Below are 25125 nucleotides of genomic sequence, written 5' to 3'. Positions count from 1 at the left end.
GCCGTGCCCCCATGGGAATGTGCACTCTTTCCTCTCACCTACACAGACGGTCTCCTGCCCTGACACTCATGCTGGTGAATCGGAGTCTGAACCCTCTCGGAGCTCAGGGAAGGTGCCCGCCTGGGTGTCTGAAGACCCGTGTCATTGCCGTGCATGGTCCAGCTTCCGTCCTAGCTGTCGCCCGCGGGCCTGACACATCATCTCCCAGGGCCTGCGTTTCATCATTGCCGTGCATGGTCTAGATTCCGTCCTAGCTGTCGCCCATGGGCCTGACACATCATCTCCCGGGGCCTGCGTTTCCTCCACTGTAAAATGAGGTCATGAAACATTTGTCCACTAAGGTGACCCACCACCGTTTCCACCGCTCCGATTCACTTGGTGGGAGCCAGGCTGACTCTGTCACATTTGGCTGAATTAACCTGTGTGGCACCAGAGGCTGCCTCTTACCTTTGTGATTCCACAGAGACCAGCATCAGAGGGCACTGGCGTAGCTATTTCCCTTACATTGTCAAATCCTTAGCAAATTGTTTTTTAGAAGCTGCTTTATATGGGAACCGATTGTTCTAGAATCTCTCCCTCTTACAAAGCCACTGAGGGTTGTTGTTGTTTTTTTTTTTCTCGTCCATTTGCCAAGGATTGCCTTTGAGGTTCCACATCAAAAGGCACATATGCTCTTATCTTTTGCTGTAGTGAAGTAGCTAGGGTTACATTTGGGGGCCACGAAGCAGAACTCAGGCCTCCAGAGGAGCATGAAAAGGGTACGGCTCTTCTAAAGGGCAGGCAGACACCAGAGGCTGGACCAGACTGCTGGAACTGATCCACAGTCACCCCTGTGAATGCCCACGACGTTCCCCCCACCACTGTTTCTGTTTCGTTTTCTTTTTGCCGGTTTACCCATGCGAACATCGACACGCTGGGGCCAGCTACTGAATAACTAGGTCCAGAATGCTGTTGGGTGTACAAAGCCCTGTGAAACTGCAGCGTTTCCTGCGTTCCTTCTAGGAGAATAAGAACCTTAGAAAATGTCCTAAAAGAGTTTGTTTTCTTAGAAGAAAGAATTTTTCACCTACCACGTTGCCATCGTGCTTTGACGGACTCCAAAATGACTTCTGTCTCCAACAGATTCCGGATAGTTTCAATTATAGAAGATTGTAAAACAGACTCTTAGAGTCTATAAGCAAAACTTGCAGCCCCGAACCTTATTCCAAATTAATATATGAACTGAGAGTAAGCTCAGGTATGGCCAGAGTCAAAGCCATTGGGTATAAAGTTATCCAGGCCCATTTCTGGAGAAGAGTCCAAAAACTCTACCCCTGAGAGAGGGGCCCTGGTGGAGTGGATGGGGTAGAGAGGACACCAGGAGAGCATCTTCTAGGAAATGGGTGATTCTGGAGTGTCTGGAGCAAGGTTTCAAAGCAGCCAGCTAGAAAGGAGCGGGGGCCCTTGGGACGAGACGTAATTCAAGGGAGTCTCTGCGTGAGACTGGCCTGGGCTGCAGGAAGAATAGTTTCCATCAGAGGCCAGGCAGGGGGCTTGGAACTCAGAAAGAAGAGAATTTGCTCGCAAAGAAGGGAGCTGTGAGAGAGAGAGGGCTGAGGCCTCATTCCACGGGCCACGAAGAATGGGAACTAGAGTTACTTCAGAAGTCTCTTATCTGTAAAATGAGGAGGTTGGATGGAATGAATGGTTCCAAACTTGTCTGGCCACCTGTATCACCTGGGGAACTTCAGAAATGCAGGTTCCCAGACCCACTCAACAGAATCCTTAGGACCTGAGACTGTGTATTCTCCGAGCTGCCCGGGTTTGAGAACCGTGGGCCGAGAGCCTCTCAGCTGACCGGGTGACTCAGACGTCCTGCCCAGCATGTTGGGTCAGACTCCGGGGATGGAGACGGGGGACTGCCCAGACCAAGGGTCTTGAGCCAAACCTTCCCGTGGGAAACAGAGACAGAAAGTTATCCAAAGTTCAGTGGAAAAGTTATGGGGACTCTTCAGGGACACTCTGCCCAGAGCCTCAGAGCAGACCACCACCGGGCTGGGACAGACCCAGGCCACATGCGAGCCGTGCCCGGGGTGGGCGGTCCAACCGCCCTCCTGGGCAAAGGAGAGTGCCTGCTTCTGTTGGCACCCAGGGAGACCCCAGCCCACGGGGGCCGGAGAAGTCTGGTTTCCCCTCGAGTAGAGTTCAAGCCCCTGAAAGTCCAGCTGCCACCGGACATGGGTGGTTCCTTCAAATCAAGAAGGACCTAGAAACCTACCTGCGAGCCTCAGACCTCAGGTCAAGCCTGTGCCCAGGATTCGCCAGGGTCTCAGGTTCGGGCCCGAATTTCCTGATAATGCAGCTTCCTGTTTAGACACGGGACTCACACTGCCTTTGTATTTCCCAGGCTCCCGTAGGTTACTCTGAAAGACACCGCAGGGAGGAGCGAGGCGGAGATTTCCTTTCCTTCCAGAGTTCCCACCTCGGGTTACTCCCCCCACCTCCTTGGCCGTCCTGCCCTGCTGAGTCAGTTGGCAGCTCCAGGCTAAATTTCATCCCATCAGGCATCATGCGTCATTCGGCCTGCTTGGTGGACACAGTGGCGAGCCTGTGGTCTGGGAATTCACAAAGAGGCACAGGGGCCCATCCAGGGGCGCCTCCACCTGTACCGCGATGGCGTGTCTGGAGTGTTGCAGACCTTCCTCCTGGACAGGGCCTGGCTCAGGCCAGCCTGTCCTCGCCCCGTCCTCTCCGGGCCTGAGTAACGGATGCTTGGGCCGAGGCTGATGAGGCCTCAGGGTGCTTGTTGCGACCCTCGAATGGATCTGCTGACCAGCTCTGGGAGCTGCGTCTGCACCTTTGGTCCCATTGGCGTCAGCCCTGGGTGGGGACACACCGGTGTCTGACGGACGTCAGCGGTGCACCTTCACACGAGGACCGCTCTCCACAGGGCAGACCGGACCCCAGCATGTGCACACCCTGCTTGTCTTTCTTCTACTGCCCAGGGCCTTCCGTCCCTCCTAACGTCCCTCTCTGTGGCATGGTCCCTTAGCAGCAGGGGTCCCTGCCTCTCCCTGGCCGGGGCATTTTGTTTGACACACGCTGTCTGTATCACCATCCTCCCATGACCCTCGTCACCATCCCTCCAAAGTTAGGAACGGTACCCACCCCCCCCCATCTCTGTGATGCGTAGTTAGTTGTTTTTAAGGCCTCATGTAAGCAAACCCGCATCCAGTGTAAATCGAAACTTTGTTCTTCTCACTCCGTGCTCTTGGCACAATGGTCAGCAAGGACGTTTAAGATCAGGAACAAAATGAATTTTTTCTTTTTCTTTTTCTTTTTTTTTCTGAGCACCGGGTTTTCCCAGTGAGTTTTATTTGGGCAGACCTGGGGATGGGGCGGCCCTGCATCTAAAAGAAGGCGTTGGGCCTCTTGGTGGTGAAGCGTGGCTTGTGCCGGCGACGGAGGGCCCGGCGGGGCAGCGGGAATTGGACCTTGGAGTCGTGGGGCTGCTTGGCTTCTGGTCGGCAGCACTTGCTGGCTGCCATCTCCTCCCCCTTCACGACCTGGATCGAGTGGGCCCGGGCACGGTGCCGGGAGCCCATGCCTCGGTCTGCAGGTATCAGGAGGGGGGCACTTGGGGAACGAGGGGCCACAGCATCTGGTCCCAGCAGGTACTGGCTACCAAGTGCGTAGAACCTCCAAATTCACTTTGAGGGGCACGGCTGCAGCCCCCCAAAGGCGACAAGATCCACTCGCTGTTAGCATCTCTGTTGAAACCGCTGTTACAAGAAACAGCAGTTCTTGGGTTTAGGTGCTTGGGAAATGACTTTTTTCATCTTGGTTTTTCTTCCTTGGTATTTCAGACCCAGCCTTGTTAGCCAAGTGCTCACATGCATGAGAAGGGCTGGTGCCTAAGGAAGGGGGGAGGGAGGGGGGAGCACATGCAGGTGCACACCACACGGCCATCTTGTCTACCTGGTTTATTTTTACAAAACGGGGTTGGCTAGTTAGTGGTGAGACTAGGCCTGGATCTTCAGGCTCCTGAAATGCAGGCCTGTCCTCTGCATCGCTCTGCTGGCCCCTGTTCGCTTTCTTCCAGTGGCACCGCCGTTCTCCTTTCTCCCCTTCTCTCCAGACGTAGCTCACGCCAGCACAGCCTGGCCCTGCGAAGTCACCAACTCGTGGCTCCCTGGTGTCTGGAGCCACTGGCCTGGTGTCTGCTGTGGCTGCCAGAGTCGTTTCTGTTCGCTCACTGAGCCTATTCACGGGCCCTGGCTGCAGCCTCAGGAGACTCGAAGGCATTGTTCACTCTCAGAGGCTGACAGAGGCGCTAACAAAGGCCTCAAGGAGCTGGGGAAGGAGGGAGAGCCTTCTCGGAAGAACAAGACAGGGGAACCTGTGTGTCCTTCTTGGTTTTGTTGCCACAGCTCCGTGCTGTCTGGGCCCATGGGAAAGTTGTCTTAATCAGAGGTGGACCCTTTTCATTCTCCGGAGTTGAGGCCCAGCTCTTCCGGGTGTGTCCGTGGGACGTCCCCGCCCCTCCAGCCATTTCTCCGAGCGCCTCTGGTTTTGGCCTTACAGGCATTTCACTCTTGGTACTCATTGAGCGCTGCTGTTGGTGTTGGTGCTGGTTTTCCTTTCGTCCCGTTTCCTCCAGCCAGACTGAAAGGTGGGACTTGTCTGCTGCATCTTGACCTGGCCCATAGCAGCTGGCCAATCGGACACATGGTTCTCCTGAGAGACTGAGTTTGGCAGTTTATCCTACAATTAGGAAATAAATTGGGACTGGAGCCTTGACTGCGGCCTCACGGAAGACTCCAACCCCAAACCATCCAACTAAGCTGCTCCCAAGTTCCTGACACACTGAAACTGTGCGAATTAATAAACATTTATTGTTGTTTTAAGTCAAAAAAAAAAAGCAGTAAAACAAAAACAAAAAGAAAGAAATTGGTCTCTGTAAAAGGAATGGGGGGACTTCCCTGGTGGCGCAGTGGTTAAGAATCCACCTGCCAATGCAGGGGACACGGGTTCAGGCCCTGGTCCAGGAGGATCCCACATGCTGCGGAGCAACTAAGCCTGTGCACCACAACTACTAAGCCTGCATGCCACAACTACTGAAGCCGGGGCACCTAGAGCCCATGCTCCACAGCAAGAGAAGCCACCGCAATGAGAAGCCCGTGCACCGCAACGAAGAGTAGCCCCCGCTCGCCGCAACTAGAGAAAGCCCGTGTGCAGCAACGAAGACCCAACACAGCCAAAAATAAATAAATAAATAAATAACAACAAAAAAAAAGTAGGTTAAAAGTGATGGAGGATTGTGTCAGCATTACCCCATTTTTCCCTTTATTGTGACACCAATATTCAAAAAAAGAAAAAAGATTTAGGTATATCGTGCTTACCTGGCCCCCTTTCCTTTCATAAGACAGTTTTCCCCCCACTGGTAAAGTGTCGTAAGTGTGAGCAGAAGTCCCCTCTCTGGTGAAAATGTCTCTACTCTTTCTGGCTGGCATGGAAGAGAAAACATCTTGGAAGGTACCCATCCTCGCCCCGCCAACGCTGCCCCGCCACTGCGGGGAGCCCCCCTGTCCCTCCAGCGTCCCCTCCCGTCCTTCAGCAACACCAGCGTCCCTCCAGGCACCCATGCTTCCCTCCTCTTGGCCTGTGGAACCACCCTTTCTGGAAGGGTGAGTCGCGCACCCAAAGTGTGATTCTAAGTCTGTGTGTTCCTTCCCTGGACGATATTCCAGTTTAATCACGGCAAAAACAGTCTAGAATTTGGATCCGGCTGTGACCTCTGCCATTCACTCCCTCAAGTGAATGGATCCGTAATTTTTCTAAGCCCCAGTTTCTTCACCTGTGAAGTGGGGTCATAAACCTGCCCCCTTTCTCTCTCTCGGGGTGGGGGGGGTGGGAGCTGCTAGGAGTGTGTCCCAGCACTTTGTAACCAGTAAGATGGTATCGTAAGACTCCACCCTCTTAGAGATGTTTCAGGTTTCAGTGCAAAGAGGGGGCGAGTTTTTGGTTCTAGGAAAGTTCTTTCCCCGTACCCGAAGCTACACACATTCCGAATCCACACAGCATTTTGCCTGTCCCCTCCTCCACCCCCACCCGCCCCCATAGTCCAGGGTATCGTCCTGCTTCCCAGCAGGAATCACCTGCTCTGGGAAGGGAGGAGAGAGGAAGCAGGAGGCCAGGTGGAAAGGTGGATGCATCTCTTGAACTTGGAAAGATTTTCATGAGAGGAGCTTCCCTGAGGGACGTGTAGTTCCATTTGGTTCCACCAGAAACAGACTGTTCCCATCACCGGCTGGAAAGCCCGGCATCTTCTCCTTATCCTGGGCAGCTCCCCGAGGCTGAGTGTGTCTAGGGCGTGTCCTCTGCATCCAGCCGTCCCTTTTGCCCTCTCTGGGGACCGGGTCAGGATCGCCCTGGTGCTCGTGTGGGATGAGTCCCGGGGGACACAGAAGCTGCCGTCGGGGCTTTAAGGAGCCGTCTTAGGTAGCAAGCTACTTCGTCACAGTCTCTTTAATTCTTCGCACTTGAGAAACGAGCATTCTGTCCCGAGAACTAGCCAGGAGTTCCGCCAGCTCTGAAAGTCCCCCCACAGTGGCCACTAGGCTTCATCCTGAAGACTGTCCTAAGGGGGACAGCATCCTACAGAGAGAAGGGGAAATGGGGAGAGTTGAGGGGGAGAGCGGGCCTGGGGGGGAGCAGGCCCTGTCCTCCGTCTGGTCGGAGCCGTCTGGGCGCCAGGATCAGGGTGCAGGCGCTTCCAGACAGTGTTAGCCGGCCTCTTGCCTCAACAGCAGAACAGTGGCTGAAAAAAGCGATTTTCTGAATGACAAATACATCATTCATGTGGTATTATGCATCATGTTGAAGAATAGCAAAGGGCCCACCGTGATCCCCTTCCCTGCCGGTCGTTCCCATCACCAGATGCAGCCCGTGTTTCCAGATCCTCCCAGACACTCTGGGCGAGTGCAGACAGTGGGATGCAGGTGTACAGGTTCTTCCCCGTCTGTGAAACTCTAAATGGATCCTTCTATGCAGACGGCTCTGCGGTTTGCGTCCTTCACTTACCCCTCTGTCTGGGAGATGAGAAGGACGGCGGGGCTTGCCGTGTTCCGTAGGGAAGAAGGCTGTGGACGTGCAGTGCGTTGTGTAGCCTCTTCCTGCAGATGAGCACCTGTGTCTCAAGCTCTGCTCTGAAGCACCAGGGAGGTGGATGACCCCAGACACTGGCTGGTTAGCACTGACACAAATACGTCTGACGCACGAATGCCCAGTAGCAGAACGGCTGGGGAAGAACTTGTGTTTGTAGTCGTGAGAGATGCTGCCGAAATGACCCCTCAGAGGCACTGACTTCCTCTGGCCTCGGAAAATTCCCCCGCGGGCCTGGAGCGGGGTCGCTGCCAGATGGGGACGGGTCTAGACTGAGCCCTGCGAGACCGAGTAGGGTCCACCCCACCCTGGTGCTTGTTGCTGCTGGCTGAGGGCGCGGAGATCACTGGGGCCGCTTGTCCTTTATGTGAAGAACTCAGGCCCCCGAGGGGCTCCGCCTGAGGGGTCCCTGCGGGTGGTCAGGATGTGGTCAGTGGCACAGGCTTTTGAGCCCAAGAGCCGCCCCCCCCCAGTCCAGCTCTGTTTCCCCCTCTGTTCGGTCTGCAGCACAAACCCCGAATGCAGGGAACACCCCAAAGAAAGCACAGGAAGGGCCCCTGTGTCCAGTGGCCCAGGCGAGAGTTGGGAGCAGGGACCAGGACGTTTCCCGCTGGACCGTGGCGCCTACGCAGGCTGTCACAGGAGCCAGTGAAGGCCACGCCACCACCCCTGGGGCCTGAGGCCCGCGAGGTGTCCGTCCACAAACAAAGCAGCCCGAGGGCTTCCTTCTCCCATCCGGCACAGCCCCCTGAGAGGCTCGGGCCCGCCCCAGCCTGGCCCGTGGCCTCACTCCTGCTCCGTGGGTATCACCCACAGCCTGGCCTGCCTGCCAGAGCGCCTGCATCTCCCCCTGCAGAGCTGCTGGACCATCAGATCTCCAGCTGCTCAGGGTCCCCAGTCTCCTTCCTCCCCTCCTCACTCCCCCAGCCCCATCTCCAAACGGGCCTTGCTTCTCAAGACCTTTGGGGTGGAAACTTAGGGGCCTTTGCTCTTAGGGGCCTTTCACGTCATAAGTCTGGAGACCTTCAAAGCCGTGGTGACAGCATTCTACCTCCTGCTTTCACCTGGAGCTCCTCCCAGGTCAGCCTGGGGCCCGGGCGGCAGGGATCCCCACTTGGCGTGGTTCCGTGGGATAAGGGGTCCCTGGAAAATGACACTCCTCCTTTACCTGGTTGCTCTCCCAATGCGTCTGCCTGGGAAATATGGGAGGGAAGGTGCCAACTGAGCTTGAGCCCTGGCCCTGCCCCCTTCTCTTTCTCTGCCTGTTGGGGGCTGGCATTGACCAAGCACCTGCCCCTGGCCCAGGACAGCTCTGGGCCGATGATGCGTTTGGGGGCCGGGGGGAGGGGCGGGGAGCGGGGAGAGAATTCCATACTTTACATTTGGTTTGGTGTGAAGCAGCTCGTTGTTCACTCTGGTAGCGCTCGGTACAGACGAAATGTGCTGAGTTCAGGGCTGGGAGGCTCCTAGGGCCGCAGAGTCAGCAGGAGGGAGATGGGATGAGTTAGGCGGCCGCTCTGGCGGGGGTGTGCACAGCGATGGCATGAGAGAACGTGGCACAGAGCAGCACAGAGAAAGAGCCCCAGGCTGGTGGCTCGTAGGCTGACCAGTCTTTGTCAAGGTCAGAAAGAACGAGAGGATGGCCGTTGGACCATGTCTACTGATGTCTTTGCTTTGGCTTGCGTGATTAAGTATTTTTAAATAACCAATTTAAAATAAAAATTTTATTCAGTTACCTATAAATGTGAGAGATCAGACTCAAATCCAGAGTCTGATCTTAGAAAACAAATCAATATCAGGCAACGTTATTGTATTCATTTCCTAGAGCTGCCATAACAAAGTACCACAAACTGGGTGGCATAAAACGACAGAAGGTTTTTTCTCTCACGGTTCCAGAGGCTGGAAGTCTGAAACCAAGGTGTCAGCAGGGCCACGCTCTCTCTGAGACTCTGGATCGAATCCCTCCTTGCCTCTTCTAGCTGCTTTGTGCCTTCTTCCAGTTTTGTTGAGAAATAATTGATACGCATCTCTGTATACGTTTAAGGCATACAGCACGATACTTTGATTTGCGTGTATTGTGAAATCATGATCACAGTGGGTCGGCTAACATCCCTCATTTCTATGGAAACAATAAAAAGAAAAGAAAAAGGAAAAGAACTTTTCTCCCTGTGACGAGCGCTCAGGATTTACTTTCGTAACAACTGTCCTGTATATCATACAGCAGTGTTGACTACAGTCGTCATTTTGTACACGACATCCCTGATACTTATTTATCTTATAACTGGTAATCTGTACCCTTTGATCACCTTCCTCCACTCTTCTAGCTTCTGATGGTCGCCAGCAGCGCTTGGTGTTCCTTGACGCATAGAGGCGTCACTCTGATTTCTGCCTCTGTCATCACATGGTCTTCTCCTCTGTGTGTGTGTGTGTGTGTGTGTGTGTGTGTGTGTGTGTGTGTCAGTGTGTGTGTGTCAGTGTGTGTGTGTCTTCTCCTCTTATAAGGACACTACACATAGAGTTAAGAGCCCAAACTACTCCAGTATAATCTCAGCTTGATTCCATCTGCAAAGACCTTATTTCCAAATAAGGTCACATTCATAGGTACCGGAGGTTAAGACTTTAACATATCTCTCTGGGGGTGGGGGAACGCCATTCAGCTCACAACAATGATCTTATGGTGTAATCAGCTAGGTGTGAGTGAGAAAGGCCCCCAGGATTGTACCAGCCCTGTCGAAGTGGACGGCCTGTCACCCTGGCAGAGTCGTGTCCCCAGCCTCCTTGCAGTTCCTTGGTCACGGATCCCCACCCGCTTCCTCCTGGTTCCTGTCTATCTGAGTCTTCACTCTGCAAGGCTCCTTCCTTCCCCAGGCCGCTCCCGGCGCGCATCTTCATGGTGATTCTCACTGCTGCACACTCACGGTGACCATCTTCACGTGGCACATTTTGACAATAACAGCGTGTCTTGTCTGGTCCCCGGTGTATGTTGTCAGGTGACGTCTGCAACCCTGACCTTTGTCTCTGCTGAATCCTTCGTGAACTTCCTTATGTCTCCTCTCGAGTAATATGGGTTCCCCTCCGCGTGCTCTTGGCACCATGCTCTGTAGGGGAGGAGGGGAGATCCAATGGTCTTGGACTCAGTGGCAGAAAATAGCCTCCGAAGTGTGTGTGTAAGAAGTCTTTCACCCCGACAGCTTCTGAACTGTTAGAGCGGCCCCTTCACAGCAAGGCGGCTCTGCCCGCGACTCAAGTCGGATGACGAGGGGATTTCTGGGCACAGCTGATTCTAAGGGATTAGAAGTCATTGTCTACTAGCTTGTCCCCAGTATTCAGAATTTGATCTTTTATATTCCTGCCATTTGAGATTTTTGGCCCTTGTAGATGGAAGCCCCTTTCCCTGTGTCAGCCAGATTTCTAACGGCCCTGTGTGGTTTCCTCCTCAACTTCAGGCCTCTCTTCCTCTCCATCAACACCCACCCAAGTGGTCAAGCAGCACACGTTTCCTCTCGAATCCTATAAGCATGAGCCTGAGCGACTGGAAAATCGCATCTATGCCTCCTCTTCCCCTCCGGACACAGGCCAGAGGTTCTGCCCGTCCTCCTTCCAGAGTTCAGCCAGGCCTCCGTCAGCATCGCCAACACACCATTCTCCCTCCAAATCTGTAAGTCTGGGCCTTCTCCTGGGGGCCGGGCCGCCAGCTATGGGAGGGAGGGCAGAGTCTGTACACAGCTGAAACTAAAGCTGTGCACTCCTGTGACATTTTTGGTACATTTTATCATGAATCACAAACTGAGAAAAAAATGGCGAGGGCACAGTAGGCAAACGGAAACCAAATGAATGGTAACATCTGGAACATGATCAGAAAAAGCTTTTTGCTCTCTTAGCTTCTTTTTTTTTTTTTTTTTTTTTCGGTACGCGGGCCTCTCACTGCTGTGGCCTCTCCCGTTGCGGAGCACAGGCTCCGGACGCGCAGGCTCAGCGGCCATGGCTCACGGGCCCAGCCGCTCCGCGGCATGTGGGATCTTCCCGGACCGGGGCACGAACCCGCGTCCCCTGCGTCGGCAGGCGGACTCTCAACCACTGCGCCGCCAGGGAAGCCCTCTTAGCTTCTTTTTAAAAATCAGTCATTAAAAGCTTTCTTTGAATTTATCTTGATTGGGTTACTAAAGTAAAAAGTCATAGGGAAAGCCAAAAAATGGTTTCTTGTAGAAATTTTATTCTAGATTTTAAAGATTTAAAGTCTGACATCATTTGACTTGGGAAGCATCCTTGGAAAGGTGAACCTTTCAAAGCAGAGTGGGATGGCGAAACAGGTGTCTTTGCATCCTTCGGAGGATTGGGACTCGTGGGTATGGATGGAAGAAGCTGGCTTAGCACCAGCGCTTAAACACTCTGCATTTCAACACCGTGGGCCCTACGTGTGGGGACCACCATCACCGCCCCCTAGTTCGTGTTGGCTACCACAGACCCTCAATATCATTCCTGTGCCCAGCAAGGACACGAGGACCGTATCGCTAGAGTCTATCCAGATGGATGTAACTATTTTATTCAGCTGTGGTGTTAGCTTCCTGTGGCTGCCGTAACAAAGGGGCACAGACTGGGGGGCTTAAAACAACAGGAGGCTATTGTCTCATGGTTCTGGAGGCTGGAAGGGGGCAATGAAGGTTTCGGCAGGACCACGTTCCCTCTGCAATCTCTGGGGGGGGAGGATATTTCCTGGCCTCTCCCAGCTTCCTGTAGCCCCAGGATTTTCTTGGATTGGGACAACGTCACTCCACCTCCATCTTCACGTGGCTGTCTTCCCTCTGTCTCTGTTTGTGTCCAGTTTTAAACTCTTATGAGAACACCAGTCGTGTTGGATGAGGGCCCAACCTAACTCAGTACGACCGCTTCTTGATGACCTCTGCAAAGACCTGATTTCCAAATAAGGTCGCATTCACAGGTATCAGCGGTCAGGACGTAGCTTTTTGAGGGACACCATCCAACCATAACAGTTGCTACCTTTGGGGAGAAAGAAGATGTGTTTGTCATGCAGAGAACCTACTGCGACTCTTCTCCTTGTTTGTCTGATGACTATTTTATTAGGTGTAAGCTTAGCAGAGTATTGTTTTAAGTGCTGAGGAATAAAATGCAAGGTGTTGTCTCTGCCCTCTAGGGCTTACAGTCTTACTGGGAACAGAATAGCACTCAGATAAAACAGTTAAATAAAAGCGGAAAGTAGGTTGGGTGGGCATCTGGAGTGAAACAAATAGTCCACACTGCAGGGGACAGGAAAGGGAAAATACTGTGGTCTGATAAGGGCCAGGAAGCCTTGGGAGATTGTAGGGTCTAAATAAGGGGAGAGGGATACGATAGGGGTGAAACAGGAATAAAGATACAGACTTACTAGAGAATGGACTTGAGGCTATGGGGAGGGGGAAGGGTAAACGGTGACAAAGCGAGAGAGAGGCATGGACATATATACACTACCAAACGTAAGGTAGATAGCTAGTGGGAAGCAGCCGCATAGCACAGGGAGATCAGCTCGGTGCTTTGTGACCGCCTGGAGGGGTGGGATAGGGAGGGTGGGAGGGAGGGAGACGCAAGCAGGAAGAGATATGGGAACATATGTATATGTATAACTGATTCATTTTGTTGTGAAGCTGAAACTAACATACCATTGTAAAGCAATTATACTCCAATAAAGATGTTAAAAAAAAAAAAAGGGGAGAGGGGAGGGGAGGGCCTCCTGGAAAAGAAAATTAGCCATGGCTTGGGGTGGGAAGGAGTGTGACGTGTAGCATAGGGTAGGAGCTGGGGGCGGGGGGCTGTCTCTGGGAGGTGGGCATCTGGCAGAGATTGGGGACCAGAGGACCACTCACTAGAGACGTGGAGAGGTGCAGGCCTTGGCCGCTTACAGCTAAGGGTCCAGGAGGAAGGTCATCCGTGTTCTTGGGTATGAATGAGAAAAGACCTAGAGGTTTCTGTTCTCCCGGGCATTTAGCAAAGAGACTTGGTCATAGAGATAATAGAACAAATATATCCAAAAAAGGAATGATGCGCAACCCAAAGACGATCACACGCAGGAAGCCACTACTCCCCTCGGGCTGGAGGGATGTGTTGGGAGCCCATCGGATGGGAGGTGGAACCAGTGTGTCTGCCTGGCAGGAGCTGGAACCGCAGAGGAGAAGCAGCCACTGGCCAGAGATGTCATGCGAGGCAGAGGGGTAGAAAGTCTGGCGTCTCCACTGCTTCCTGCCTTCCACCTTGTGCCAAACCTGCCGAGAGGCCAGTGGGCCAGGAGGTCTGGGACAGAAACCCTGGGGGAGGAGGGAGGAGACCGGAGGAGGGAGCCAAGAGGGAAGCGACCAGTCGAGAGGCATCAAGTCTCAAAATGTTGGCTTCTTCTCATGGACCAGGGATAACTGACAGGTTAGCCCCGTGTAAGAAGAGACACTGCATGGACGAGGAGATGGCCATTTTGACGTTAGATCATTTGAAGTGATGGTACGGACGCAGACACAGGGTTTTTCCATGATTGCAGAAGTTCTGTGCTCGGGACAGCCTCTCCCAGTTTAAGTGAGAGAGAATCCAGAGGGCGTTCTGGGTCTGCCTGCTGTGCCCTGCCCCCACCCCGACTGTGACTAGAAAGTGATATTCTTAACTGTTCATACCGCACAACTACGAAGCTCTTGGTGAAAGCCAGGGAGCCTGGGGCCTTCCAGGCTTTCTGAGGCGGTTCTGGGGCCAGGGAGGAGGGGTCCTTGGCTGTATCCCGTACTCAGCGGTGGGCACGGACCCTGTGCCCTGGTCAGAGCCTGCGATTCCACAAACAGACTGGGGGAACTGATAGCACCGTGAAGTTTCAACAACGTGCAGATGTCATGGATGGATAAACATGATGGAAACATACAATGGAATATTATTCAGCCTTGAAAAGGAAAAGAAATCCTGACGGACGCTACAACGTGGATGAACCTTGAGGACGTTATGCTAAGTGAAATACACCAGTCTTAAAAGGACAGACGTTGTATATGATTCCACTTATAGGAGGTCCCTAGAGCCGTCAGATTCATAGAGACAGAAAGCAAAATGGTGGTCACCAGGGTCTGGATGGGGAGAAATGGGGAGTCAGTGTTTAATGGGGACAGAGTTTCAGTTTGGGAAGATGAAAAAAGTTCTGAAGATGATGGTGGCGATGGTCGCACAACCATATTAATGTACTTGATGCCACTGAATTGTACTCTTAAAAATGGTTAAAATGATGAATTTTATGTTAAGTGTATTTTACCACAGTTTTTTTCATAATTTAGGAGGCCACAGTTAGTTGGACTCCATATACCTTATTGTCCATGATCATTTTACAAAGTTCACCTTGTACAGTCTATTAAGAGGTGCTTCTAGGCAATTTGGTAAAATAAGTGACAAGGGGATGGTAGCTGTCTATTTTAGAAACTATATTCAAAATTTATTTTAAGACCCGTTTAGCAGTACATAGGTACAAAACAATTAATGCACTTAGTTTTACCTATATATAGGTTATAAATACAATTCTAGAAAACCCTACACATCTGTATACAGCAGTTAATGATAGTAAATTTCTGTAGTCTCAAAATATATCATTATGCCCATTATACCTTCACATAATACATATTTGATTATTCTAACATCCTATTAATGCTGATTGAGCAATCCTTTAATTATTATGAATTAGAGACACTTTCGGTTGTATCCTTTCACCACATTTTTGTTAATGATCCAGTCAACACTGCAATGTTTATATAGTTTGAGCTTCAGAAAATCACAATCAAATCAGAATCAAAATCAAATCAGAGGGCTTCCCTGGTGGCGCAGTGGTTGAGAGTCTGCCTGCCGATGCAGGGGACACGGGTTCGTGCCCCGGTCCGAGAAGATCCCACATGCCGCGGAGCGGCTGGGCCCGTGAGCCATGGCCGCTGAGCCTGCGCGTCCGGAGCCTGTGCTCCGCAATGGGAGAGGCCACAGCAGTGAGAGGCCTGCATACCGCAAAAAAAAAAAAAAAAAAAAAATCAAATCAGAAAATCAAAACCAAAACACTTATGTTTTGAAATGATCTGTTTCAAAATTGGAAGACAGTGTTCCCACTGGCTACAGACATTAAACAGGGGTCTTCATCATGTGTAAGTTTTATCACACAAGGCCTCCAGGAGCTTCTTCGGCATGTTGGTCACAGCCTCTGCAGCTGTAGTTTGGCCCAGGTCTCTGCTTTCAGCAGCCCTTGGCAGCAGGGCTGGTGATGGATTCAAGTTCATTTAAGTGTTTCTTTCTAATTGGATTATGCTGACTGTCCTTATGTGCTAAGTTCCTTAGGCGTTTAGCTGATTTCATGCATTCCGTTACTGGCATAATCTTTATAGAGGAATGTGAGCTGCTTAAAGACGTCTATCAGCCTGAAAATACTTAGATGTAATTCATCTCTGCCTTTTGGAATAAAAAGATGCTCTCTGTAAACATTGACTTTTATAAAAGCGGATCACTTTTATAAAATCACTTTTATAATCACTTTTATAAACTTTGTTCCCATGAATTTTATTCTAAAATTGGAAAGGGGATGAGGGTAATGAATTAGTCTTTAGTAGACAGCACTCATTTTATCATTTATTTACTCAGCAAATATTTATGAAGCAACCACTGGGTGTCAGACACTGTGCTCGGAAAGGCTGATGGGATGACAAGTACGTAAGCGGCTCTTATGAGGCAGGGACAGTGTTCATTTTGTTCGCCATTTATTAACAGCACATTATGCAGGGGAGGGGTTCGATAAATAGCTGAGGACTCACTGAACAAAGGAAGGAGCTCCTGTCTATTGGGGGGCCACAAATAGGGAAATAGTCATAATAGAATATTCGATAGAGCCTGTGTAGTTCTCATGGGAGAAAATCTCCAGTCCAGTGTGAGCACAAACGCCAGGCCCAGGGCTTCCCGGGTGGTGCAGAGGTTAGGGATCCGCCTGCCAACGCAGGGGCCGTGGGTTCGAGCCCCGATCCAGGAAGATCCCACACGCCGCGGAGCAACTAAGCCCATGCGCCACAACTACTGAGCCTGCTCTCTAGAGCCTGCGAGCCACGACTACTGAGCCTGCATGCCACAGCTACTGAGCCCACGCACCACAACTACTGAGCCTGCGCTCTAGGGCCCATGAGCCACAACTACTATGCCTGCGCTCTGGAGCCCACGAGCCACAACTACTGAGCCCGCGTGCTGCGACTACTAAAGCCCGCACACCCAGAGCCTGTGCTCCGCAACAGGAGAAGCCACTGCAATGAGAAGCCCACGCAGCGCAATGAAGAGCAGCCCCTCCTCACTGCATCTAGAGAAAACCCACGCGCAGCAACGAAGACCCAGCACAGCCAAAAATTAACTAATTAATTAATTTAAAAAAGAAACAATCCCAGAGGAAGGAAGTGGACATTTTTTGCAGCAGCAGCAGAGAGCAATAATCAGCTCTGCATTTTAGGATGGTCCCTCTGGTGGGGTGTGGAAATTAGATTGGATTTGGGTACAGCAGGGGCTCAGATGAGATGCAGTGTGAAATGATCTGGGCCTGGTGGCAGCTGACAGTGGAAAGAAGGGGGCTGGTGTTAAAACGTAGAGAGCTGTTTAAGACGTCGAATTGAAAGGAGCTGGGGATGTAGTGATTGATTAGTTGAGGGCAGAAAAGAGAAGAATCAAGGACGATTCCAAAGGTTTTGCCTTGGGAAACTGGATGGGTGGTAGTTGCACTTGCTGGGATAGGGAACAGAGGAGAAGGAGAAGCAGGCTGTGTGCGTGTGCTTGTGTGTATGTGAGCACATGGGGGTGTGTATAAGTGGACACACGTGTGTGTTGGCTGGTGATGGTACAACAGGTGCCCGTGGGATAATTCAGTGGAGGTGTCCAAAGGGCAACTGGATTTGTGAGTCTGGAGCTAAAAATTAAGATTTTAATTAATTTGTTTGTTTGTTTATATTTATTTTTTTGACCGCACCACGCGGCTTGCAGCATCTCAGTTCCCCAACCGGGGATTGAACCCAGGCCACGGCAGTGAAAGCCTGGAATCCTAACCACTAGGCCACTAGGGAACTCCCCTGGAAATTAAGATTTTTAAATCATCAGAATGTCAAAGGTAATTTATGCCATGATAGTAGATGAAATAATCCGGAGAGAGGTATGGTAGTTGAGAAGAAAGCCAGAAGAACGTGGGCATTTGAAGGACAAACAAAGGATGGGGATTCTGAACTGCCTGGAAAGTAGGCAGAAAACCAGGCAAACACAGTATCACAGAAGCACAAGAACTGTATTTCGTTGTGTTTCACACATTTGGAGGGCGTGATCAGTGACGTTCCTGGCCAGGGACCGTAAGGACTGAGGTCATCGGTAGCCTTGGCAGGAATACTTTCAAGGGCACGGTCAAGAGCAGAAGCCGTGTGATGTGGGGTGAATGATTAAGAGGTGAAGATGTGGAGGTCTCTAGTGTAGATGACTCTTTCCAGAATCCTGACTTCAAGGGGGAAGAGATGGGGCTGTAGCTGGAAGAATGGAGGTGATGGTTTGTTCCCACAAGGATTTAAACACTGACGGGGAACGAGTTAGTAGGAAGGGAGCAGTTAAAGATAGAAGGGGGAAAGCAAGCATTACATCTGGGCTTGTAAAGGAAATGGGTGAGTTTCCTTAGGAGGTGGGAGCACGCGGTGAGCGTATTTTTCTGGAACCAATGGAAGAATCGTCTTCCGTGGGGTCGAAAACTTGATGTGAAGGTATTCAAATGATCGGTCCTGATCCCATTTCCTTTCTACAGCAGCCCGTCTCCCCCTCATTTTCTTCTAGTAATTTCACTCTTGACCTGTGTCCTCAATCAGAGTACCTAGAAGCAGAGGCTGAGACGGGGTTTCAGATGCAAGTTTGTTTATTTATTAGGAGTGCTCTCAGAAGAAAGCTCTCAGGCCCAAGGGAAGGGAAGAAACAAAGCAAAGGTGTGGTTTCACATGAGGTTTAGCCTCAGCCTGTTAACAGGGCAGCTCTGGAGTGTAAACTGCACCAGAATTTGCTCTGCCTCGAGGCAAGGAAACTGGGCTTTTTTTTTTTTTTTTTTTTTAATTTATTTTTGGCTGCATTGGGTCTTTGTTGCTGAGCCCGTACTTTCTCTAGTTGCGGTGAGCGGGGCTACTCTTCGTTGCGGTGCACGGACTTATTGCGGTGGCATCTCTTGCTGCAGAGCACGGGCTCTAGGTGCGTGGGCTTCAGTAGTTGTGGCTCGCGGGCTCTAGCGCGCAGGCTCAGTAGTTGTGGCATATAGGCTCAGTAGTTGTGGCACGTGGGCTCTAGAGCACAGGCTCAGTAGTTGTGGCACACTGGCTTAGTTGCTCCGCGGCATGTGGGATCTTCCCGGACCAGGGCTCGAACCCGTGTTCGCCGTATTAGCAGGCGGATTCTTAACCTCTGCGCCACCAGGGAAGCCCCCAAAACTGGGCTTTTGTGTCTTCATATGGCGGCGCCCTTAGCTATGGGACGCCCAGGATGAGGGAGATGTACCTGCAGCTGGGATGGGGCCTGTCACCCAAGGACTGTCCTATAAGGAGGTTGCATGTTTGGGCCATTAGCAGCAGCCCCTGTAGCAACTTGGTGTCCCCAAAACTAGTCACAGGGAACCTAAGACACCTGTTGCAGCCTGGAGTCTCCATTCTCCTCTTCTCTTGCCAGCTTGATTCCTGTAACCAACAGGGGTGGGTACTGTATCCGTTTTTCTATTGCTGAATAACAAACCTCCCCCCAGTTCAGGACAGCAACCTTTTACTTAACTCTCCCTTCTGTGGGTCAGCAGTTTGGGTTGGGCATTCTTCTTGGCTCAGCTGTGCTAACTCTCACATCTGTGGTCACTTAGCAGGTCACTTGGGGACTGGCTGGACCAGAGTGACCTCAGCCAGAACAGCTTGTCTCTGTTCCATGTGCTCTCCTCCTGCAACCGGCCAGCCTGGACGTGTTCTCATGACCGTGACGGGGCTCCACGAGACAGGGTGCCCCATACCAGGCTTCTTGAGGCTGGGCTCAGAACCGCCCCTCTGTAGCTCCTCCATCCTGGGTAGAATCTGTGTCCTCTCCCCTTGGGTCTGGGTTGGGCTTATGACTTGCTTTGGCCCACAGAACGAAATGGAAGTGACAGTCACATTGCAGAGGGCATGGACGCAGGGAGATGGGGAGGATGCGGGCCAGTTTTGAAATCTACCTCCTGTCTTATCACTTGATTCCAGCAGCTGGGGCTGCAGTTGCACGCACAATGTGCTCGAGTCTAGAGGCTCATTTATCTATATTTAAGGAGTCTAATTTAGACGGCTAACCTCTCCGAGAGTAACTTCCTGTTAAGCAGACTGCTGCAGGTTGTGTTCCCCAATCAGTAGAGAATCTAAGGTAGATATTAGTGTGCAGGATGTTTATTAGGAAGTGCTCTTAGGATCAACACCTGTGGGAGGAGGGAAGGAGGGAAGAAGGACAGAGGGAGAAGTTGCGGTGTGGTGCAGTCTCCACGAAGTCCTCTGCAGACCACAGGGAGCTCCTCAGAGCGGCCCCAAGTTGGGCCAAAGGAGCCAGACCTTTATACCATCATCACCAGTCATTAGATGACAGCTGTCCTAGAAGGGACTTGACCCTGGGCAAGGCAGCTCTCTTCAGCCAAGGGCCATCCTAGCTGATAGTTGAGGGTCACCAACTGGCAGATTCCCAACAGCTGGAGTAAAATCCTTCATTGTTGAAAGGGGATCAGAGTAGTACAGGTGACCCTTGAACACCACAGGTTTGAACTGCATGGGTACACTTCTAGGCAGAGTTTTGTCAACAGTAAGTACTGCAGTACTGCACAGTCTGAGGTCAGCTGAATCCTTGGATACATGACCACAGATATAGAGGAACCATGTATATGTAGAGCTGACTTAAGTTACACTGGGTTTTCCACTGTGTGAAAGGTCAGCACCCCAACCCTCACATTGTTAAGGGTCAACTGTACATCACAGCCTCTGATGCATGGACTTATTCTCTGTTCTTCCAATTTATGATACCAAGATTCTGGTGGGTGAAAATAAGGGCTATCATATTTCTCCTTATGATATAGTTAATATGTAATTGAACTGAAGAAAAAGGTTCAGGATGGTTGGTTGGGACTGAATGAAAAAGGTTTCATTAGGCCCAGGGGGAGAGGAACTAAAGCCCCAAGCCAACAACCAGCACCAGCATCCCAGCGGTAGGAGTGAGCCACCACGGAAGTGGATCATTCAGCCCCAGTCAAGCCTTCAGATGAGACCACAGCCCCAGCCCAAACCCAACTAGACACCTGGCAAGAGATCCTGCACCAGGACCACCCGCCAAGCTGCTCATGAACCACTGATCCACAGAAACCATTAAGACAGAATGTATTAGTCCGTTGGGGCTGCCGTAACAAAGTGTCACAGACTGGGTGACTTAAACAACAGAAATTTATTTCTCACAGTTCTGGGGGCCAGAAGTCCGAGATCAAGGTGTTGACAGGTTTGGTTTCTCCTGAGGGCTCTCTCCTTGGGTGCAGGTGACCATCATCTCTCTGTGTCCTCACCTGGCCTTTCCTCCAAGCACACACATCCCTGGTGTCTCTTCCTCCTCTTACAAAGACACCAGTTCTATTGGATTAGGGCCCCACCCTTGTGACTTCATTTGATCTTAATTACTTCTTTCTCTTTTTTTTTTTTTCATTTTTGGCCGCGTTGGGTCTTCGTTGCTGCGCAAGGGCTTTCTCTAGTTGTGGCAGATGGGGGCTACTCTGCATTGTGGAGCACAGGCTCTAGGCATGTGGGCTCAGTAGTTGTGGTTCATGGGCTCTAGAGCGCAGGCTCAGTAGTTGTGGTGCACAGGCTTAGTTGCTCCATGGCATGTGGGATCTTCCCAGACCAGGGCTCGAACCTGTGTCCCCTGCATTGGCAGGCAGATTCTTAACCACTGCACCACCAGGGAAGTCCCCTTAATTACTTCTTTAAAGGTCCTATCTCCAAATACAATCCCATTGAGGGTTAGGGCTTCAACATATGAATTTGGGGGGCTGGGGGGAAACAATTCAGTCCATAACAGATAATAAAGTATTAATTGTTGTCTTAAGCCCCTGAGCTTTGGGGTGATCTGCTGTGTATGAAAAGATAACTGATACTTGTTTGATCCCGTATGTGGGGAAGCAACAATTCAGTGGAGTCAAGAATAGATAATAAACTCAGGAACTTTGGGTTCTTTTAAAAAACTGACCATCTTGTCCCTGAATCAATCTCTAAGATCCCTAGTTTTCCTAGTATGAAAATTTGGAAAGAAATCAGTAACCAATTTCCAAGATTGCTATTTGGAATAATTAGCCCCTTTTTTAAGATGGAAAAGCCCTTTTTAAAAATATTTATTTATTTATTTGGTAGCGCTAGGTCTTAGTTGCGGCTCGCGGGCTCCTTCATTGCGGCATGTGAGCTCCTTAGTTGTGGCTCCAGGGCTCCTTAGTTGCGGCACACAGCCTCCTTAGTTGTGGCATGCAAACTCTTAGTTATAGCATGCATGTGGGATCTAGTTCCCTGACCAGGGATCAAACCCAGGGCCCCTGCCTTGGGAGTGTGGAGTCTTATCCACTGCGCCACCAGGCAAATCCCAGAAAAGCCCTTTAAACATCTAAAAATATTTCAAATCACTTGACATTAAGAAATAGTTAAAAATTTTCTGTGCACTACTTTGTTTTATATTTCTGTCTACCATTTAAAATATCAGGTTATATAACCTAATAAGGTCTTGACGTTAAGAGTATCTGCCCAGAAATGGCAGACTAGCAGTTTCATCATCTATTACTCACAACAGATTAGATACTTTAAAAATAGTTTGAAAAAAATTCACATTGTATCAAGGAGTAGGAGCTACAGAGAGAACTGATTCAAGATGGGACTGGTTATCATGAGAGCTGGAACTCAGACAAGTGCTGCCTGTGTGTTGGAGAGGCTGGCAGAGAATTCTCCTAGCTGTCCAGAAGAGGTATTAGCACTAGCATCCCTCCCGTGTTCCTGCAGTGTTGGTGTCCTGACTTCATGAGCGGAAAGGAGGCGGAGCCCAAGTAAGAGAGATGTACTTGGCTGGGAGCTTGGCCCGTTTTCTGGGTCTTTTTGTGGGACTTGTGGTCTGGGTCTGTGGGATTCTCCTGCTCCCCAGGGTAGCTGAGCTCCAAGGAGAGGATGTTGGGTCTTTTTACCTCAACATTTTTTTAACGCTTGATAAATGCCCTGCTTCTGTCACCTCCCCAAGGACCCAAGAAGGAACTCATTCCTTCAACAGTTATTTCCCAAGACCCTATCGTTTGCCTGGCACTGAGTACTCAAAGGTGGCTGAGATGATTCCTGCCCTCAAGAGTCTCCCAGCAAGAAGTAAGTCCCGCAGAATCAGGACCCTGAGCTAAAGCATTGGAGGAGCACCTCCCACCTCTTCCCTCTTGGGTCACAACCTAACAGATGGGGGATCGCTTTCGAAAGACTCACAGGTCCCACGGCCGTGCCCTTGGCAGTGTTGTGATCACGGAGATACAAGTGTGGGGTAAAAAAATGTGAATCTCCAGCGGTGGATTCTTTTGCTGTCTTGGATGGTGGCGTTAAATCTGCCATCACGACAGTGGCCACCTTAGGATTCATCCTGAAATTCCCCCCCCGGAGGAGCAACCCCGCCTTCACCTGGCAGAAGCAATGGTTAAAATGTTGGTGTCACGCAGAGTTGGGAGGTACGCCGGAGCGAATAGCGAGGATATACGAATAGTATCTCTCCCAGGAGGCAGAATCCATCACGATCATCTGTTTCTCTCGCTTGGGCTGGTGTGAAGGACGTCACCTAAATAAGTAACAGGCCAAACGTATCTCTGCTGAAAAAAGTGTCTCAATCATCACCGAGTTCTCTAAGCTAGGGGCAGAAGCCCCCTTGCAGAGGGTGGCTGAGTGGGTGTGAGATGACAGAGGATGGACAGAGAACGTGGACAACTTTATCAAGAAGTTTGGCCTGAAGACGAGCTGTGAGCAAGGGCTGTAGCTGGAGGGGGATCCAGAAGGGCATTTCTTTTGAAGACGTGTGTGTCTTACGCATGTGCATATGCTGGCGAAAGGAGTTACAAGTTCCTGAACCTTTGAGGCCTCTCTCCCCGTGCCTCTGTTTGAAAGGAAGATAGTGTTTACTACACAGGATAGTGATAAGGATCAAATGAAATAATCTGTGTAAAGTTACCCAAGGGCTCCTGAGCTAGGCTTGAATTGAATTGAATTGAATTGAATTGAATTGAACCAAGGCAGTTGGGTTCCAAAACCCATGCTCTTGCTCTGGTTTTTCGCTACCTCTTGAGACGTCCCAGACTCTCAGCCTATCCATTGCACGCTGACTCAGCATCTTAGCCCGTATCCCTAATTCAGGGCTTTGCACACTCTGGCCCATGGGCCAAACCTGGCCCATTGTTTTTGTCATTAAAGTTTTATTAATATGTGTCCACAATTATTCATTTATACGTGTTCTTTAGCTGCTTTCATGCTACAACAGCAGACGTGAGTAGTTGCAGCAGAGACTGGGTGGCCTTCAAAGCCTAAAATATTTACTACCTGACCTTTTTTCAGAAAAAAAAATAGTAATGCCAGCTTCTGACTAATCTGTCCCTTTACTACCTCCCGATTAGTTGCTAAGACATCCTGTGCAAAGTGGCAGAATGAGACTAGTCCTCAAAAAGGCAAGAAACAGGCTGTAGAGCTTTGCCCCCACCAAGTGCATGGGGCACATCCCACTGGGGAGGGCAAGTGGGTTAGCCACTAGTCCCCCGCCGCAAGAGGCCCAGGAATCAGAATGGCCGAAAAGATGGCAAACTGGCCAATAGGCCTATAGAGCTAGGACCGAAGGATTTGCATTCTCCTCCCCCTCAGAGTGTTACAACAGGATGCAGTCTGCTTTTGGACTGGACTGGGGGCATTTGGAATAATAGGACTTTAGGTGGAAGGGCCCTTGTTCTTCCCCTTAATCTCCTTGAGTTAGGAAAGGATGCACATTTGAGGCAGGTAGCACAGAGGAGCATCGTAAACTTCCCTGGCTACCCTGGCAGTGGTTTTCAGAGGAGTGCGTTGGTCGACTTGCATTTTAATAGAAGGATGCCTCCAGTGATGAGCTGGAGGTTGAACTTCACGGAGGGAAGATAAGCAAGCCAACCAGAAAGTCGTACAGTAATCCAGTGAGAGATGACAAAGCACTGAATTATGGCCCCAGGAGCGGAGATTTGGAGGAAGGGATCAATTATAAAAGAATCTGAGGCAGAATAGGCTGGCCTCAGTGATGCCCGGATAAGTGGCATGTGGAAGGAGGGGTCTAGGGTGACTCTCCAGTTTCTGGCATGAAAGGATGGATGGCCTTGTCATCAAATTAGGAAGGGGAAGTAGATCTGGGGATGAAAGACAAGTTCTCTTTGGGGCACACTTTCTTTGATTCTTTTGGGACATCAAATAGAGGTATCAAGAGCCTGAATATATAGTCTGGAGTGGAGAAGCACAGGTTAGAAAAATGATCTTCGTTGTGCATTTCATTTACCATTTATTAAATCAAAGACATCAAGACTAAACAGCTTTACCTGTATAACTGCTGGTGCCGGGAAGAAAACATAGTTTCATCTTATAAGGGACACTTTACTAACAGGGTTGTCTGAAAATGCATTTTAGGGGCTGACCGTTCAAGAGTGGAAAAATTACTGTACCTGATCATGCATTCAAGATGGGCTTGTCTTGATTTGCATTTAGATGGGAATTCCTTTAGCTCGGAACCAGGATTGTCCCCTAACTCGCAGCACTTAGAAAAGCATTAACTTTAGCTGGTGAAGTATCGTGGGTACAACAGTGACACAGCCGTAACACCAGTACTAATAGTGTTCCCTTAATGACTCAGTAGAAATTAGCTGCTGGAGTGGTGGAAAAGTTTAGTTGCTTTCCTTGGCATCTCTCTGAG

General features: G+C 50.6%; 1 protein-coding gene and 1 non-coding gene across 6 annotated transcripts in view; one reads left to right on the top strand and one right to left on the bottom strand.

Moving 5' to 3' along the window:
* PRKAG2 (protein kinase AMP-activated non-catalytic subunit gamma 2) overlaps positions 1–25125 on the top strand; it is a 277712-nt gene that overhangs the window by 162795 nt on the left and 89792 nt on the right. For all 5 annotated transcript variants that reach the window (XM_033863525.2, XM_033863524.2, XM_019930318.2 and 2 more), the window contains one exon: positions 10590–10801. In XM_033863525.2, coding sequence (XP_033719416.1) covers positions 10590–10801 — 212 coding nt within the window. The remainder of the gene's footprint in view (positions 1–10589; positions 10802–25125) is intronic.
* Positions 3668–3800, bottom strand: LOC117313652 (small nucleolar RNA SNORA68). The gene has a single exon (XR_004528240.1). It is a non-coding gene; the product is annotated as a small nucleolar RNA SNORA68 (small nucleolar RNA).

This window comes from Tursiops truncatus, chromosome 9 (genome assembly GCF_011762595.2).
Source record: "Tursiops truncatus isolate mTurTru1 chromosome 9, mTurTru1.mat.Y, whole genome shotgun sequence".
Lineage (NCBI taxonomy): Eukaryota > Metazoa > Chordata > Mammalia > Artiodactyla > Delphinidae > Tursiops > Tursiops truncatus.
Note: the sequence above shows the minus strand (reverse complement) of the source record. Positions and strands in the feature narration are given on the sequence as shown.